Source organism: Ahaetulla prasina, chromosome 2 (assembly GCF_028640845.1).
Source record: "Ahaetulla prasina isolate Xishuangbanna chromosome 2, ASM2864084v1, whole genome shotgun sequence".
Taxonomy (NCBI): domain Eukaryota; kingdom Metazoa; phylum Chordata; class Lepidosauria; order Squamata; family Colubridae; genus Ahaetulla; species Ahaetulla prasina.
Genome location: NC_080540.1, coordinates 270,261,036 through 270,279,778, shown reverse-complemented (window position 1 = coordinate 270,279,778; position 18,743 = coordinate 270,261,036). Strand labels below are relative to the sequence as shown.

At 39.4% G+C, this 18,743-nt stretch overlaps 1 protein-coding gene across 2 annotated transcripts in view; it reads right to left on the bottom strand.

Annotated features, from left to right (window-relative positions):
* The window catches only part of SV2C (synaptic vesicle glycoprotein 2C), a 91,852-nt gene that overhangs the window by 43,666 nt on the left and 29,443 nt on the right, over nucleotides 1-18,743 (bottom strand). The window contains exons 3-4 of one of the 2 annotated variants that reach the window (XM_058171272.1): nucleotides 3,794-3,974; nucleotides 19-170 (exon numbers count right to left, since the gene is read on the bottom strand). The exons of the other annotated variant lie outside the window; for it this stretch is intronic. Of the exons in view, the coding sequence (XP_058027255.1) occupies nucleotides 19-170; nucleotides 3,794-3,974 (333 nt within the window). The remainder of the gene's footprint in view (nucleotides 1-18; nucleotides 171-3,793; nucleotides 3,975-18,743) is intronic. 2 annotated transcript variants of the gene reach the window in all.

The window sequence follows — 18,743 nt, the reverse complement described above, 5'->3', positions numbered from 1 at the left end:
AAATCCTGCACTTCTCACCATAATGAGGAATGATTGCCCAGGCCATGGCAGACGCATAGATACCTCCAATCATCCAAAACATGCAAAGCCAACTTAAATGTTCTCCACGTTTCTCTCGAGCAAGTACTTCAGCAAAATATGAAAATACAACTGGAACAGCTCCTCCAATCCTAAAAACAAAAACAAAAACAAAAAGAATAACAGGAAAAAAAAGTCTGTAGAAGCTCTGCATTATTTTGAGGAAAAACATGCCGAAAGCAATAGAGCTCTGGGAATCTTGACAAATAAATCAATTACTTATTTACATCAAAGACATGTTGATTAAGGAAAGCTTGTATGCTGTAAGTCATTATATTGCCAAACATTATCCAGGCACAGCTTTGAAGAAATACAAGCATGTTGACTCCCCCAAGCCTTTCTCTGGCTTTATTGTAATCTGAGATGGAAAAGAATGTAAATCCTCCCGGCCTCTCTGAAGTGTTCTTATTTATTTAGTGTTTTTCTTTTGCTCCAGCAAAGCAAAGATTCTGGTGCATTTGCTCATCTACGGTAGCAAACTGCTATGTGCCCAGTTTCAAGGGTGATGGGACTGCATGCTTTTCAGGCACCACTGACATGGATGGATGCAGAGGCATCAGCAGGGTGTGGTCAAAAAAATATTGCATATAAAAAGCAGACAATGCTTCAACTGAACCTTTTGGATTATTATCTTGACTATTTTGACATCCTGCAGACACCCCTGGATGGATGCTCCTAGCACCTGACACACACCCAAAGTGTCAGGTATCAAATGGAGAGATAGAAATATTCCTTGATTTCCCTGAACTTCCTTGAACAGGAAGAAGAAAGTATCAATGCTTGTGGACAGAGCCGAGGACTTGGAAGAAACATCTCCATGTAGTAATGATGCAATGGAAGAATGTGAAAAGGCCACCCAAAATTGCTTAAAATTCTCTTAAAATGTCTTTTATCTGTGGTATATGAGGTTCAGAGTCTTTTGTATTTCAAACAATATTAACTAATGGCTGCTATTTTAGTCTGTGTAAACAGACCTTAAATATACCGTAGAGTGAAATAATTAATGCAGTACTTAAGTTTTTTTTAAAAGAAATCAATTGCATTGAATAATCAAAGCGAGCAATACATATGGGGGCCCTTAGTGCTCTCTCAGCTTGGATGTGAAAGAACAATCGAGTTCAGGGAGCACCTAGGACCCCACAGTTCAGCCATGAGTTACAAATATTCATTTCTATGATACACAATTTAACAATATTTTTGATGGTCTAGACAGTGGGTGTCTGGGGATTGTTATATTGTACACACAGTATTTCAAATATCACTATCAACCTTAAACAATGATAAGCTCCCATTCTACATAAGCTGTTCAATATGTCTGAAATTTAGCTTTGATTATCATAAGCTCTTAATGCTGATGTTGATGCTTTAGGAGACATCTGAGGCAACATCACCACATACTGAAATACTTTATGTAACTATTAAATACTGAAAGGTCTTGCTATTTAATATTTAGAAACAATTTTCACATAAAAGATTATCACACATGAGTCACTGTTCAGATCCAGAGAAATTTAAGCAGCATCGTGCTGTGGAAATGGGATCTTCCGGTGTCTCCTTTACTGAAATCCCCTCCCACCATTTCCTATTTGCAACAAACGGAAGATTCAAAGGCAGCTATTTAATTCAGAAATGCAATATCCAGCTAGGAAATGGTGCAAGGGAAAGGAGGATAAAGAGACAAATATTTAATGGCACAATTTTTGTCTCTGAGGTCTCCTTATGGAGGACATTTCATAGCTGCAAATTTGGCTCTCTTCAGCTTGAACTAATATTAGGTCCCACTGCTACTAGAAAAGAGATCACTTGCAATGCTATTGAGATGCCACAGAGAAATAATTGGAGGAAAGAATGCTATGCAGATTACATTAAGCTCCTGAAAGAGTTTAACATTTAACAAACACACAAATTAATGAATGTATTGGGCCAATTACAAAATATACTAAAAATATCTATATTTTGTTATTTACTAATTCTATGCTACTTTTCGTATTATTTAAAATTCCAAATCAATTTATAACAAAAATACAGTAACACAACAAAAACCAACCATTTAAAATTAAATTATAATTAAATGAACAATTATCACTGAGAGCTGGTAATGAAATATTGCTGAAAGATGCCAATGATTCAGGTCACCCACTCCAGGCAATCAAACACATGGACCATAGACAATATGCACAGACTTGAAATAAGCATTTAATGATATGTAGCAAGATATAGCTATAGTATCTTGAAGATCTAAAGTGTAGCAAACATGCACAACAGTGAAAATTACTGGGGTATAAAATGTTGTAACCTAAAAGAATATATCAAGGCTGATCCAAAATCAAAACAAAGTTAGATTGGACCATCTTAAAAACACCCAGAACAATCCATTGCCCAGGTTTGAAACAGTGTCAAAATTGATCATAATTGATTCACCTTTATTGAAGTCATTCGAAGGAATACACTGAAACAGAAAACATGTAAGCATTTCCATATAAACTTTCCTTCTCATTATGTGTGATACAAACATGGTCTCTTTATAAACTCCCACGTTTCAAGATTTATTTCACAGAATATTTCTTAGAAGTAAATTTATAGAATTCAGCAACTTCTTTTCTTAGAATCTAACTTCTTTTAGAATGTTTAAAAAGGTTAGATTTTTTTAATGAAATTGAGATAGTCTTACATAAATTCTAGTAAATCAGTATTATCATTAAAGCCAATTAGTTGGAATAAATTAAATGTATATATTCAAACCAATAAATCTTTGACATAGTACTTTGCCAATATCACACAAGAAATTGGGATTTTTTAGGGCTCAGTCTCTCTGGATTAGAGTTCACACTTGCACAATCCAAAGATGACACCAAAATGGTTGTCTATGGAGATTCTCAGTCATTTGGGTCATGGTTGTCCCAAAGGTGCTTTTTCAATAGGCAACTGGACTTTCTTGTTTTTCTTTGAAGATATTTTGCTTTTTATCCAAGAAGCAAATCAACATTATCAATTGGGTCAATTGATAAGAATCTAAATTGATACACACATCTAAATTGATAATTTTTTGACACAATCCTTTGATATCATAAAAGTTTGATGTAATAAGTTGTTACCTTGGTACTGGTAAAAAGTAAAGTTTCCTGCTACTGGTAAAATTGCTGCTACTTGTTATGTGTATAGTATAATATATCAATGAATTACATGGGTACAGTACTTAAATTTATGTCTAAACTTACTTCCTACTTCCTGTTTGGAGATAAGACAAGAGTAATTACACTGACTAGCACTCTTGTTCAGACTGTTAATGACCAGCAGTTGATTTCTCACACCCTTCTTCAGCTTTCCAAAACCATCTGCTTTGGGTAGATTTTTTCCCCTTCATCTTCTCTCTCATTGATTACCATTTCTGAGAGCCTTGCTCCAGATTCTCCAGAAATAAAGAGCAACCTTTCAGCCAAACAAAACTGGCAAATCTATTTCAGGATTTTCAGCCATCACTGTTGGAATTATCTCCTTTATTCTCCCTTAGCTGTATAACATTGCCATATCTGAATAATAGGGCTGACCATGGCCAAAAGTGCAGACTAAGAGAATGTAAAAATATTTGAAGCACCCTGCTTTCAAATTTGATCTTTTGAAGGGGACCCAGGAATAACCATTAGTATCACTTCACCTTAAAACAGATCTGAATACAAGTGTAGTTTAGAAAATAGAAGAAAGCAGAAGAGCTTACCCAAATCCAGAGAGTAATCGACAGAAGAGAAAGAAGCCATAGCCCTGGACAAATGATGAAAGGAAAGCAAAGAATCCATTGACCGACATACATATCAGAAGAGACTGTCTCCTTCCCACCTTGTCTGCCAAGCCTCCCCAGAAGAACGCTCCCACCATCATCCCAAGGTATACTATGCTACCTGAAACAGACACAAAAAAATAATGTGTAGGATTATACAGTACTATCATGATACATTCCTGTTCTTAGTATTAACCAATGGTATCATTTACTTGGAACTATTGCAAGTGACTAATTTGCATATCCATTTATTGGAACAGTTCCCTATCCCTTTATTTCTCACATTTAATATATATTTATTTGGAAAAATATCTAGTATTTAAATTTATACATTTATTCAATCAGATGCATATACAGTAGATATAATAAAATAAAGCACAAGAAAAGCAAATACAGGAACACCACAGCAATAATGGAATAAGAATTTACCAATATAATGTATTCCGCTATAAATCTATAGACTAATAAAACTTTCATTTGTTTATCTATCTGTTTGTACCTTCAAGTTAGCCCAAATGGTGCATCATATCATAACAATTTTTGAATCAAGATACCTACAAGTCCACTAACTTACAAAAATGCATAAAAAATCTGTAACCCATTACTCCTGTAAAACTGAAATTCCATGATAATCAAACCAGTTTCATTCACAAAATTGCCTCTGTGCAGCATTGCTCATGGTGACATGATCGTGATTTATATATTTTATAAATATATTGTATATTTGCATACCCTTCTTAGATGATCACAGGACCATCCAACATTGTTATAAAAAAATATGATCAAAATTTAATCTTAATTCTGGTCACTCAGACTGTACAACCTTTCTCTCCAAGGATGACCTAATGGGTTTCAGGTTGTCCAGTATGTTCTAAAAGAATTATATCTCCTCAAGTTACAGGTTCAATGTCTCCTAAAAACATGGTTATGGAAATACTGCAGTTTGCTTCATCAGCATAAATTCTTAATATCTTTGTTCCCAAACCAGGTAGAATTTGAAACCAGTCACATGGAATTTACTACCTGTTGTGAAAATATGTAAATTCACCTATTTACAACTGCTTTTGTGCCTTTTGAAGGATGGAATGCTTCTGAAAAGCTGAGCTGGAAGCTAGCATCTCACTGTATTTATAAGGCTTTCCATAGAACAGCCCGAACACAAATGGTGTGATAAAAAATAGTTAGATAAGATTTTGCTCAAGTTTTTTTTTTAATTTTCTGGGCATTTATTTCAAATTATAGCCCATATCTTATGCACTTTCATAAGAATAAGAGTCTGACAAGACTTGTTTCTCCAGAGTTTATTTCATGAATCACATTCAATACCATCCCTTCAGCAAATATCGTCTGCCAGGTGAAACCTATATATGAGCAGTTTCTCACATATGTTCCATGTAACAAGCGTTCCTAATTTCACAACAGCTGTGGACAACACATGACCATCAGAGGGTCAGATGATTTTGCAGAAGAGACATTGCCCTGGTCCTCTTCCACATGTCAGCTGAATGGGATGTGAATTTCAACCTGCCAAACTTTAGATGATATATTTATTTTGTAAGGGCATTATGTAGCCCAGCATATGGCAAACATGAAGTAATTACCAAAAATATCATGCATGTCCTAAGAAAAAGGATAACAGAAAGTGCTACAAACATAATAAAAGTAATAGGAATATCCCACATCCTTCTATTTTGGCTTTTTAGATTGGAAGGATGACTCCAGCAGTAACATAAGAGGTGTGCACAAAATGAGGCACTGAATTGTTAAATTGTGGTGCCAAATATAATTTGGAGGAAAAATGGTCTATTTTGGACATGGGAAACGGTTGACTTCAGAATAAGTCTCTTAGCCTTCAAATACATGTATTTGGCCCTTTCATCAGCAGCAAAACCATAATAAAAAACAGAAAACTATTATTTTTTGATACCTGTGGTTGTCTGGATTTTTGCAGGTAAAATCTGGCAGCCTTAGTGTTGACCTTCCCCAAAATTAGAACAGCAATTTGTCCTCGAAGTATAATTCTCATTGAGAAGAATGTGAGGAGACATAAACTGGCTCTGTGTTATTGATCTCTGACACAGAACACAACCCTTTAAATTGGTTTCCTTCATCCAGGGCAGGAGGACATGCTAGCCGAAAATATTAAATTAATTTTTATTTATTTATCATATTTATATACCGCCCTATCTCCCTAGGGACTCAGGGCGGTTCACAGGCGAATAAAAAGGTACATATAAATACAAGATAAAATAACAGTTAAAAAGCTTATTCTACATGGCCCAATTTTTAAAAACAATATAAATAATAAAACCCAATAAAACCAATATAAAATTTAAAATCTAATCCAGTCCTGCACAGATGAATAAATGTGTTTTAAGCTCGCGACGGAAGGTTCGGAGGTCCGGGAGTTGACGAAGTCCTGGGGGGAGTTCGTTCCAGAGGGTGGGAGCCCCCACAGAGAAGGCCCTTCCCCTGGGTGTCGCCAGACGGCACTGCCTAGCTGACGGCACCCTGAGGAGTCCCTCTCTGTGAGAGCGCACGGGTCGGTGAGAGGTATTCGGTCGCAGCAGGCGGTCCCGTAAATAGCCCGGCCCTATGCCATGGAGCGCTTTAAAGGTGGTCACCAAGACCTTGAAGCGCACCCGGAAGGCCACAGGTAGCCAGTGCAGTCTGCGCAGGAGAGGTGTCACATGGGAGCCATGAGGGGCTCCCTCTATCACCCGCGCAGCCGCATTCTGAACTAACTGAAGCCTCCGGATGCCCCTCAAGGGGAGCCCCATGTAGAGAGCATTGCAGTAATCCAGACGAGACGTCACGAGGGCGTGAGTGACCGTGCATAGGGCATCCCGGTCTAGAAAGGGGCGCAACTGGCGAACCAGGCGAACCTGGTAAAAAGCTCTCCTGGAGACGGCCGTCAAATGATCTTCAAAAGACAGCCGTTCATCCAGGAGGATGCCCAAGTTGCGCACCCTCTCCATCGGGGCCAATGACTCGCCCCCAACAGTCAGCCGTGGACTCAGCTGACTGTACCGGGATGCCGGCATCCACAGCCACTCTGCCTTGGAGGGATTGAGCTTGAGCCTGTTTCTCCCCATCCAGACCCGTACGGCTTCCAAACATCGGGACAGCACTTCGACAGCTTCGTTGGGGTGGTCCGGTGTGGAAAAGTACAGCTGGGTGTCATCAGCGTACAGCTGGTACCTCACACCGAAGCCACTGATGATCTCACCCAGCGGCTTCATATAGATGTTGAACAGAAGGGGCGAGAGAATCGACCCCTGCGGCACCCCACAAGTGAGGCGCCTCGGGGCCGACCTCTGCCCCCCTGTCAACACCGTCTGCGACCGATCGGAGAGATAGGAGGAGAACCACCGATAAATGGTGCCTCCCACTCCCAATCCCTCCAACCGGCGCAGCAGGATACCATGGTCGATGGTATCAAAAGCCGCTGAGAGGTCTAATAGGACCAGGGCAGAGGAACAACCCCTATCCCTGGCCCTCCAGAGATCATCCACCAACGCGACCAAAGCCGTCTCAGTGCTGTAACCGGGCCGGAAACCGGACTGGAACGGGTCTAGATAGACGGTTTCATCCAGGTGTAGGGGAAACTGATGTGCCACCATACTCTCTACAACCTTCGCCGCGAAGCGAAGGTTGGAGACTGGACGATAATTACCTAAAACAGCCGGGTCCAGGGAAGGCTTCTTGAGGAGGGGCCTCACCACCGCCTCTTTCAAGGCGGCCGGAAAGACTCCCTCCAACAGAGAAGCACTTGTAATCGCCTGGAGCCAGCCTCGTGTCACCTCCTGAGTGGCCAGTACCAGCCAGGAGGGGCACGGGTCCAGTAAACACGTGGTGGCATTCAATCTACCCAACAACCTGTCCATGTCCTCGGGAGCCACAGGGTCAAACTCATCCCAAACAATGTCAACAAGACCACCCTCAGACGCCCCATCTGAATCGCCGCAATTTTGATCCAGACCGTCCCGAAGCTGAACTTAATCCAATTTTAAAATAAACCTCTTCTATATTGTCTGTACTACACCAAACCTTAGAGAGAGTCAGGAAATGGTGTATTTCTCTCCATCCCAGTACGTAAAGGTTCACTTGCAAGTGTACCTTTTTCCTGACTGCTTGCCAAAAATAAATAATAATTACAGCTTCCCTAGTACACAATGAGGAAGGGAGCAAGAACAGAAGACAAGAGCAGAAGCCCAAATCTGTAATTCAAAAAAAAAAATCCCTTTCTGCCTGGCTCCCATTTTATATCCTAACTACATTTTATTTACATCATCTATACTCAGAAGAAAAGAGTAATCGTATTGTCCATACATTCTTTCTCAGCACAATTTTTTTAAAAAATGTAAAGGGTTAAAGTCACAGAAATAATGCAACAAACATGACAAAAACCAGCAATTTCAAAGATGTCATTGCACCAAGATATACAAAAGAATGGCATAAACAGCACACAAAAGTAAGCAACAGAATGCATACACACCTCTAAGTTTACCAGGATATCCAGCACAATTTTTTGGATTTTTAAAACGTTATTTTACTGCAAGTTTTTTTTAAATAACTACAAAAAATACAAAAACACCAAAAATAAGCAATGGAAGAACATCCAAAATAAACAAGCCAACAAAAAAGAAGGAAAAATGAGTAACCTGGCTATATCACCTGTCCATCAAGTACAGGTAGTCCTCAACTTGGAGTTCATTTAGTGACCATTCAAAGTTGCAATGGCACTGAAAAAAGTGACTTATGACCATTTTTCACACCATTAGGGTGATTGTCAACTAACTCACATTTATGACAAGTGTCCTGGGCTCGTGAAATCACCCTTTGTGATCTTCTGACAAGCAAAGTCAATGGGGAAGCCAGATTCAATTAATAACCATGTTCCTAACTTAACAACTGCAGTCACTTAACAACTGCAGTCACTTAACAACTGTAACAAGAAAAGTTATAAAGTGGAGCAAAATTCATTTATCCATTGTCTCGCTCAGCAACAGAAATTTTGGGCTGACTTATGGTTGTATTAACAAAATATGAAAAAAATCAAATTAAAAAGGTCTCTATTGTTGTAAAATAACATGAAATCTGCACAAAGCATATTAACAAAAAATGAATAGATTTATATTCATTTTAATCTTAAATATCCAGAATAATAGTATTTTTTCCAATATCTCAAAAGAATTATTCTAACAATTCCCCACAGTTGACTTGACCAAAGGGTATTTCACATTTGGAGCAGAAAATTCAACTTAACATTAATTTCATTAACATTAAAGTATTTTCCATAACTCTATTTTTTAAAATGTTATTCCAAAAAGATATCAGTTGTTTACAAGATAAAATGATGTATGAGTCAACAACCTCTCAAATTTTTTACATCTCTAATAAAGAAAATCTCATCTACATTCTTTCAAATGTATAGTTTGGAACATCCAATCTATTAAAAATGGAATCTTTAGATTGCTTAATTTCAATATTAAAGACAATTTAATATTCTTTCAGACTTGCAGCTACTAATATTCCATTATCAGATATTCCAAATATTTATCCCATACATTATAATGTCAGCAGTTTTAACTTTAAATATTTACAGTACTTTTACTTTTGATACAAATATCATGTATTAGTAGGTTTGATTTTGTCAGATCCCTATTAAGTTGCCGACACTGCTTCAATTGAATACTTTGCTCCTATGTTAAAAAAGATGAAAGTTAAGAGAAATATTTAAAATAATACTAAATTTATTAAATAATAATTAAAATAAAAAAGTAATTTATATAAAGTGACGGTTTCACATTCTGCTCATATTTTCCAATGGACTACTGTGCCACCTATTTTTAAAGTTGAATTCTTCCAATTCTAACAGGAAGTTGCAGTTGCTATCATGTGATGTTGTGCTTAAATACTGTGAATGATTTACTTCATGACTGCAGCCATAACTGATGTTGTAAGTTAGGCATGGTCAGGTGATGTTTCACTTTACAACCTTAACCCTTAGTAACAGAGCTGCCAGTCCCAATGGCGGTCAAAAAGTGAGGACTACCTGACTATCAACTCCAATTTTTACCACAAATTTAGTTGAAATGCAATATAATTAGCTTTCCAAAGAGGCTCACTATCGTTGACTATCTCGTAAATTCTCGTTCTGTATAATGTATTGACAAAATGAAAGCTCAATGATGTATTTGAAAATCTGTTAAATTAAAACTATTATCATCAAAAGATAATATCATTTTAGCCACTGTAATATTTGGTGACAGAATATTATATTTTTAAACACACTCTAAAGACTCATAAGAATATCAGAGAATGCAATAGAAAGTACAGTGATGACAACAAAATGAAAAATTCCAATGGCTTTCCTACTCAGATGTTCATCTGCACTTATCCATATTTTTTCTGCCAATTCTGGATTTCAGACTACTTTGCAAATGACATATATACTACTAGGGGTTGGTTCCAAAAATTTTTGCTACCGGTGTGGCTTATTTGGTGGGTGTGGCTTGGTGGCCATATGACTGAGTGGGTGTGGCCAACTTGAAGTCACTAAGGGCAAGGTGGGGCAGCACCTTGCTGTGAGTGACATCAAGTTGGCCACGCCCACTCAGTCACAGGACCGATGCTGCAGAGACAGGGCGATTTCTTCCAGGGGACAGCCAGGATTTGGCCGCCTCCTCTTTTCCTCAGAGGAGCTGCCTCCAAGTCCTTGCGAAGGGACACACACACACACACCCTGCCTTGTCGCCTCCACTGCCCCTTTTTTTGCTGCTTGTTTCTCGCCATTCTTGGTTTAGATGTTGGTTTAGATGCCTACTGCTACCGAATGCCTCTCACCGACCCGTGCGCTCTCACAGAGAGGGACTCCTCAGGGTGCCGTCAGCTAGGCAGTGTCGTCTGGCGACGCCCAGGGGAAGGGCCTTCTCTGTGGGGGCTCCCACCCTCTGGAACGAACTCCCCCCAGGACTCCGTCAACTTCCGGACCTCCGAACCTTCCGTCGCGAGCTTAAAACACATCTATTCATCTGTGCAGGACTGGACTAGATTTTAAATTTATAGGGGTTTTAAATTGGTTTTAATATTTATATTATTTTTTAATAATTTGGCTTTTAGAATAAGTTTTTTAATGGTTATCTTAATTTGTACATAAATGTTTTTATTTGCCTGTGAACCGCCCTGAGTCCTTCGGGAGATAGGGCGGTATACAAATACGAATAAACAAACAAACAAACAATTCTTAAAGTCCATCGTTAAGAGCTGGAAAACATTTTCTTAGATCTCTGACACTCCAACAATGACTTGGGGGAGACCTAAGAAAACATCTTCCAGCTCTTAACGTTAGACTTTAAGAGTGGCGAGAAGCAGCAGTGGGGGCAACAGGTGTGTGTGTGTGTGTGTGTGTGTGTGTGTGTGTGTGTGTGTGTGATATCTGACCGCCCTCCCCCAGCCCCGCCGCTGTGCTGCCCCTCTCACCTCCAGCACAGCGGCTCAATTTCCCCAAAGGGCTGCCCACCCACCCACCCACTGGCCAGGCCAGAAGGCAGGTAAGCATGGCAGGGCCATGGGGAAGGGAGCTAGCTAGCCAGGCGGCCCTGACATGCTTGCCTGGCTTTCCGGTGGTCCCTGTGGCCAGGCTCGCTTGCCTGCCTGCCTCCCCCCCACCGCCTCTTTTTTTGGCTGCTTACCTTCCATGGCAGCTGGTCCAGAGTCGGGAAGGCAAGCTGACCCAAGTTTTCGGAGGCCCCCAGCCAGCCATTGCTGCTGGAAAGCAGCTGGCCAGGAAGCCTCCGTAAAGACTTTTTTGCCAGCCTCTTTCTCCGCAGGCTGCCAAAAAGTACCGGCGTCCTCCTCATGTTCTTTGCACATCTGCATCCCATTGGACTTGCAAGACAATGGGATGCACATGCGCAAAGAAAATGGCGGTGATGAACATAGCGGCCAGGGGACCGGTTCAGAGACATGGCAAGCCAGCCATTACTACCAGTTCTCTGAACGCCGACAGATTTTTACTACTGGTTCTCCTGAACCGGAGCAAACCGGGAGCAACCCACCACTGTACATTAGGTAAATATTTTGATATTAACATCTAAACCAAGAGTGCATACACTTATAAGCCTTAGCAAGCCAATTCATAGGAGACTCTTGAAATCCACTCTGAAGTCTCCCTAAAAAAGAGACACAAGAAAATGCAATGTACAAACTATACAGATAGTTCATGATTAATGAGTCTTACTGGAACTGGAATTTCCTTTGCTAAATGATGCATTAGGTAAAATGCCATGTAACTGCACTGCTTAGTGACAGAAGTTTTTGTAGTCCTGGCTGCAATTGTTAGGCCAAGAATGCACCATTGATAAGCCAGGAGCTCACTTTCTCCTGTCCAACTGCATTCACCTTCACTTCAACTCTTCCCACCAACCTATTTCTCCCCCATCTCTGCCCTTTTGGCTATCCTGTATCCCACTGCCCAACTACCTTTGTCACCTTCTTCCTCCCATTGCTGATGAGGCATGGCCAACTTGGTCCATCATGGGATAGCTGTTGGTTGTACAAAACCTTTTCATAGCAACAGAGTATAGGGGAGGAGGAGGAGCAGAATACAAGGCAGACTAAAAGACAGTGATGGGGAAGAGATAGGTGGGTGGGTGGGGAATGTAAATGAACCTGGTCATAAATACAGGCTGGTTTTCAGGATTTACATCTTGATCATGTGACCGTAAGGATGCTGCAGTGGCTATAACATCAAGGACTGGCCATAACTAACAGTTGTTCAATGCCATCATAATTTCGAACAATCTTTGAACAAATGGACATTTAGCAAGGACTACCTGTAAGCAGATGAATGATGACACCAAAGGGGGGAAAAAATACAAGAGCCAGCTAAATAGAGTTGCTTTTCAAATGCATTTAGAATCAAAGGCAGAATTTCCAAGCTTAATTATCATCTTACAGAAATAGACAATATCTAGCATAAAATCTGTTGCAATTCACAATGCTGGGCAAGGTTGTTGGTTACTGAAATTCAGTTTAACCGGAAGGCACCAGGTTGCCTAGCCTTTGAATAGCCAAAAGACTGGACAGAGACCACATTATTTAATCCAATTTGCACAAATAATGTCTCCCATTATTACCAAGCAAACAGCAATGGTGCTATAAAAACAGCATTTGTTGAAAGGTAGTTTAATCATGAAAGAAAATATATACATGTACTAATGCACACACATCACAACACATAAAGATTAAATACTGTGATGTAGCAATTACTGAACAGGGTTACTAATGCTAAATTAATCTCAAGAAATGATGTGAAATAACTGACAGATATTTTTACCACTAGTGTCAGAAGTATCATTTGAACGTATCTTCACTTGCCCATAGTTCCTGCTGATATTTAAGAGAGAATCCTAACTGACAAGGCTGAGATAAGGCAGAATTGGTTAAATATATGTTATATTCCCTGTAATAACACTCAAGTCAGATTATCATTTTCTCTGTAACTGGGGACCCTCAAATGTTTCTTTTAGATTTTGATACCAAATGCTGAAGCAATAACCACGTAAATCTTAAATTCATCCTTTCATAGAAGCAAATTAGCATGATCTCTAGTCTGAAATCTACTTAAGGTTTAAAGAGATTCTTATGAAACCACATAAAGGTTCCTCATTCTCTAGGATTAATTGTGCCTCACAATGAAAATTCTCCATTTTAGTTGATTTACTTTAGTAGATGTTTAAAACTACAGCTAAGAGGAAATATGGAAAAAATAAAAACAAATAAAAGAAACTTACAGGTGATATAAAATTAAAATTTCAATGTAACATTTAATCAGTCCTCTAGATTGAAAGTTTCTTGGATTAATCTGAGATTTCAAGACATAACATATAACATAACATCAGAGTTGGAAGGGACCTTGGAGGCCTTCTAGTCCAACCCCCTGCCCAGGCAGGAAACCCTACACCATCTCAGTCAGATGGTTATCCAACATTTTCTTAAAAATTTCCAGTGTTGGAGCATTCACAACTTCTGAAGGCAAGTCGTTCCACTTATTAATTGTTCTAACTGTCAGGAAATTTCTCCTTAGTTCTAAGTTGCTTCTTTCTTTGATCAGTTTCCACCCATTGCTTCTTGTTCTACCCTCAGGTGCTTTGGAGAACAGCCCGACTCCCTCTTCTTTGTGGCAGCCCCTGAGATATTGGAACACAGCTATCATGTCTCCCCTAGTCCTTCTTTTTGTTAAACTAGACATACCCAGTTCCTGCAACCGTTCTTCATATGTTTTATCCTCCAGTCCCCTAATCATCTTTGTTGCTCTTCTCTGCACTCTTTCTAGAGTCTCAACATCTTTTTTACATCGTGGCGACCAAAACTGGATGCAATATTCCAAGTGTGGCCTTACCAAGGCATTATAAAGTGGTACTAGCACTTCACGTGATCTTGATTCTATCCCTCTGTTTATGCAGCCCAGAACTGTGTTGGCTTTTTTAACAGCTGCTGCACACTGCTGGCTCATATCTAGATGGTTATCCACTAGGACTCCAAGACGTTTATTAACATTAAAACAATATTAAATAAAAGAGGCAGTATAATATGAATCATATGTCAAAATGAACTATTAACAAAACTTTAGATTAAGGGAAAGTTGGAGACTGGACAGAAGTTACCCAAAAATATCAAGTCCAACTATGGCTTCCTAAGGAGGGGACATATCACCCCCTCTTTTAAGTCAGGTGGGATCACCCCCCTCACAAAGAAGCATTAACTACTGCTTGGACTATAACTGCATGCCACCTCCCAGCAGGCCTTGATCAGGCAAGAGAGGTGTGGATTTATACCTTAGGTGGGTTTCAGCAGGTTCTGACCAGTTCTGGAGAACTGGTAGCGGAAATTTTGAGTAGTTCAGGCTCGCCGTGACTCAGTGGCTAAGACGCTGAGCTTGTCTATCAGAAAGGTTGGCTGTTTGGCGATTCGAATCCGTAGTATAGGTCTCCTGTGTGAGCAGGGGGTTGGACTAGATAATCTAAAAGGTCCCTTCCAACTCTGTTACTGTTACTAACCAGTAAATACCACCTCTGATTGGCCCATCCCCATCTATTCTCTGCCTCCCAAGTCCCAGCTGATTGGGAAGGAATGGGGATTTTGCAGTAACCTTCCCCTAGAGTGGGGAGGGAATGGAGAATTTACAGTATCCTTCCTCTGCCACGCCCACCAAGCCATACCACACCCACCAAGCCATACCACACCCACAGAATCAGTAGTAAAAAAATTTGAAACCCACGACTGATCTGGCAGAGCTCTCAGAAACAAGAACCCTGTATACTTTCTCAGGATTGACCAGCTTAAACTAGATGTGCTTTGGTCACATCCACAAGATCCATTAGCTAGGACCTTAATTTTTTTTCTTTATCATAAAGATTTATACGGATCATTTGAACACTGAGTTTTTATTATTATTATTATTATTAATTAAATTTTTATACCGCCCTTCTCCCGAAGGACTCAGGGCGGTGTAGTTTGATAAGATATGGGTGGGTTTTTTTAAAAAAACACGTTGCTATTCCTTCTAATCCTTTCAAGTCCTACTATGCTGCCTCACTGTGATCCCCAGAGGGATCAGGAAAGAACTCTACATCAAGAACATTTACTCCCAACAGGGTCATCCAAGATAGAAAGATCATCCCAGACACATAGCAAAGAACTCCAGACAATCTATTTCAAGCAGTATCTATATGTGAAAATTGTGAAAACAGATGCTCACCTTAGTGACAATAGCAAAGGCAATTTAATATTTGATACTACACTGGAGAAGCCATCATAACTTTGAACAACGGTTGCTGAACAAATGCTCATAGGTCAAGGATAACCTGCAGTTTTTTTCCCCCTGAGGACCCCAAGAGTAGGTGTGGTAACAGTCCATACTGATTTGCTATCAGCTAGCCAACATGCAAAAAGTGATAGGGAAGATTATTTTTTACAAAATGAGCATCTGAACACAAAATCCAATATAGCAAAAATGACAAAAGTCAGAAACTTTGTTCTTACCATGAGAAGTTGGACAAAAAAGAGGTAATCCTATTGAGTTCTTTTCAAAGTTTTAAAACAGAGGGTGTCTGTTTATTTATTTATTTATTTATTTATTCAATTTGCATAATCACCCATCTCATAATTGCAACTGGGCAACTTATATAGTTAAAAACAACCCAAATAATGCAACCAATAACCAAAACATGGAAGAAACTTTTAAAGCAAATTAAAACCAAAATTAAACCCAAAAAGCAAAAAAAGCAAGTGTAAGTTAATCAGTATAACAATCTAGCAGTTTTCAAACCAGAGTAGATAAAAATCGATTTAAAAAAAAAGACAAAAAATTGGATTTTTTAAAATTTAAATTGATTTTATCAAATTTATTTTAATAAAATGCTTTTGGAGTAAAAATCTATCTAAAGATACTTTTCTATTTAAGATACATTAATAATTTAGTTTATTTAGCATGAAATGGAGCTTAGTTATGTAGCATGAGGCTGTATATTCTGCAATATTAGGACTGTTGGTGGGTCAATGGGGTCAGAGGAGGAGCCGCTGTGGGACAGAGATGACAGTTGCTCTTTAAAAATTATGATTTAAATCGAATTGATTTAAATCAAGCCTTTTTACTAGTGGTTCATGGTTTAAATTGCCTTGATTTAAATCAAATCCATCCTGTTTCAAACCATAACTAGATCCACAGATTCGCTGATGCAATCATGTCACTAAAGCTTTTTGAAAGGCAAGCAGGTCTGGGACAAATTTAACCTGGACGGAGAGGGTGATGTTCCAAAGGACAAGTACTCTTGGGTCCTGTTAGATTATCTTCTTAACTGATGAGGCTCATGAAAGCCATTTCCCCCAGGCCTGATAGGATGGAGAGATGTAACTGAGGAGAAATAATCCCTCAAATAACTGAGCCCCATGCTATACTATAAATACTGGGTACATAAAAGCTGCTATTGTCAAGTCCCAGGCCTTAGACTCTAACCCTAAAAAAGCAGCTCCATATGAATCTCTGGAATGTCAGCCTCAGAAGACTCCAAACCAGGAATCATCCGAGATTGCTGAATACAGAATAACAGAGTTGGAAGGGACCTTGGAGGTCTTCTAGTCCAACCCCCTGCTCAGGCAGGAAACCATATCCCAGCGATGGCTAACCTTTTCTGGACCAAGTGCTCAAAGCACGAATGCACGCGCACACCCAATAACCCCCAAAGTGCAATGTGCATGTGGCCCCAGCGCATGCACCCCCGCAGGCACCCCACCATGCATGTGCATGTTGTCCCCCACTTGGCCCCCGCACATGCGTGGCAGAGACCCAATGACCAGCTGGCCAGCACGTACACATGTGTGGCAAAGCTAAACTGGAGTGACGGCTCGTATGCCCAAGAGAGGGCGCTACGTGCCACCTGTGGACGCGTGCCATAGGTTAGCCACCACGGCCCTATACTATTTCAGAAAAATGGTTGTACAATCTCTTCTTAAAAACCTCCATTTAAAGCATCCACAACTTCTGAAGGCAAGTCGTTCCATGATCAATTGTTCTCATTGTCAGAAAAAATTCCCTTAGTTCTAGGTTGCTTCTCTCCTTGATTAGTTTCCATCTGTTGCTTCTTGTCTTGCCTTCAGGTACTTTGGAGAATAAGTTGACCCATTCTACTTTGTGGCAGCACCTGAGATATTGGAACACTGCTATCATGTCACCCCTAGTTCTTCTTTTCATTAAACTAGGAATACCCAATTCCAGCAACCATTCTTTATACAGTATGTTTTAGCCTCCAGCCCCCTAATCATCTTTGTTGCTCTTCTCTGTACTCTTTCCAGAGTCTCAATGTCTGATCAAACACAGGTACTGTCAGAACAGCTGTATCAGTCAGGTGATGAAGCATGGCCTCCAAACCATTTGACTTAGTGGATAGAGCAAAGAGCAGAAGAAAGACACTCAAAGTGTCTTGGGATTCTTGTCGTTTTATTGGCTGTACACCGCCCTGAGTCTTCGGAGAAGGGCGGTATAAAAATATGAATAAATAAATAAATAAATAAAGATGCCAAGCAAGAGGGAAACTATCTTAATCTAGCTAGTTGCAGCTAAGTGAAAGCAAGTGTATACATAACAGAATACAGAGTTGTACATATGGGCCAAAATTACATTACATTCCCAGCATAGACAGTAAGGGTTATACTCTTCTGAAAATCCACCATTTGGAAAATGCAGATGAATTCTTTTTCTGTTTTATTATTTTATTAGTTTATCAAAATATAAAATACTGAAGTACAAGAAAAAAATTAAAATAATGGGAAAAAAGGAAAGGGAAATGGAAGAGAGAAAAGTAGAGGGTGAGGGAAAGAAAAATATTGACTTCCTACACCTTTTGGTGCAGTAGAATAAGTACTAATATAAAACCTCAACTTTTTATTTTTATATAATAGTATATAGTAGCCATTTCTATAAAAACAAATCTATCTAATCAGCAAAACTCAAAATCAAAGTTTCATTTCCCCCCCCCACTTCAAATACAAAGTCCAAAAGCTATTTCCAAATAGAAACAAAATTGTGTTCTTTTCTTTGATCAAAGCAGTCAATTTAGCCATTTCTGCTAACTCCGTCAACTTTTGCAGTCATTCCTCCATTGTGGGAATCAAAGTGTCCTTCCATTTTTGTGCATAAAGTCATCTTGCTGCTGTCAACATATGTAACATCAAAGTTCCATTTTTTTCAAATTCTTTATCCATTAAGCCTAAAAGAAAAATCTTTAATTTTATCTTTATATTCACTCTAAGAATCTTCTGTATTAAGATGTGAACCCTACCCCAATATTTCTTTGCTTTGTCACATGTAGAAAATGCTGATAAC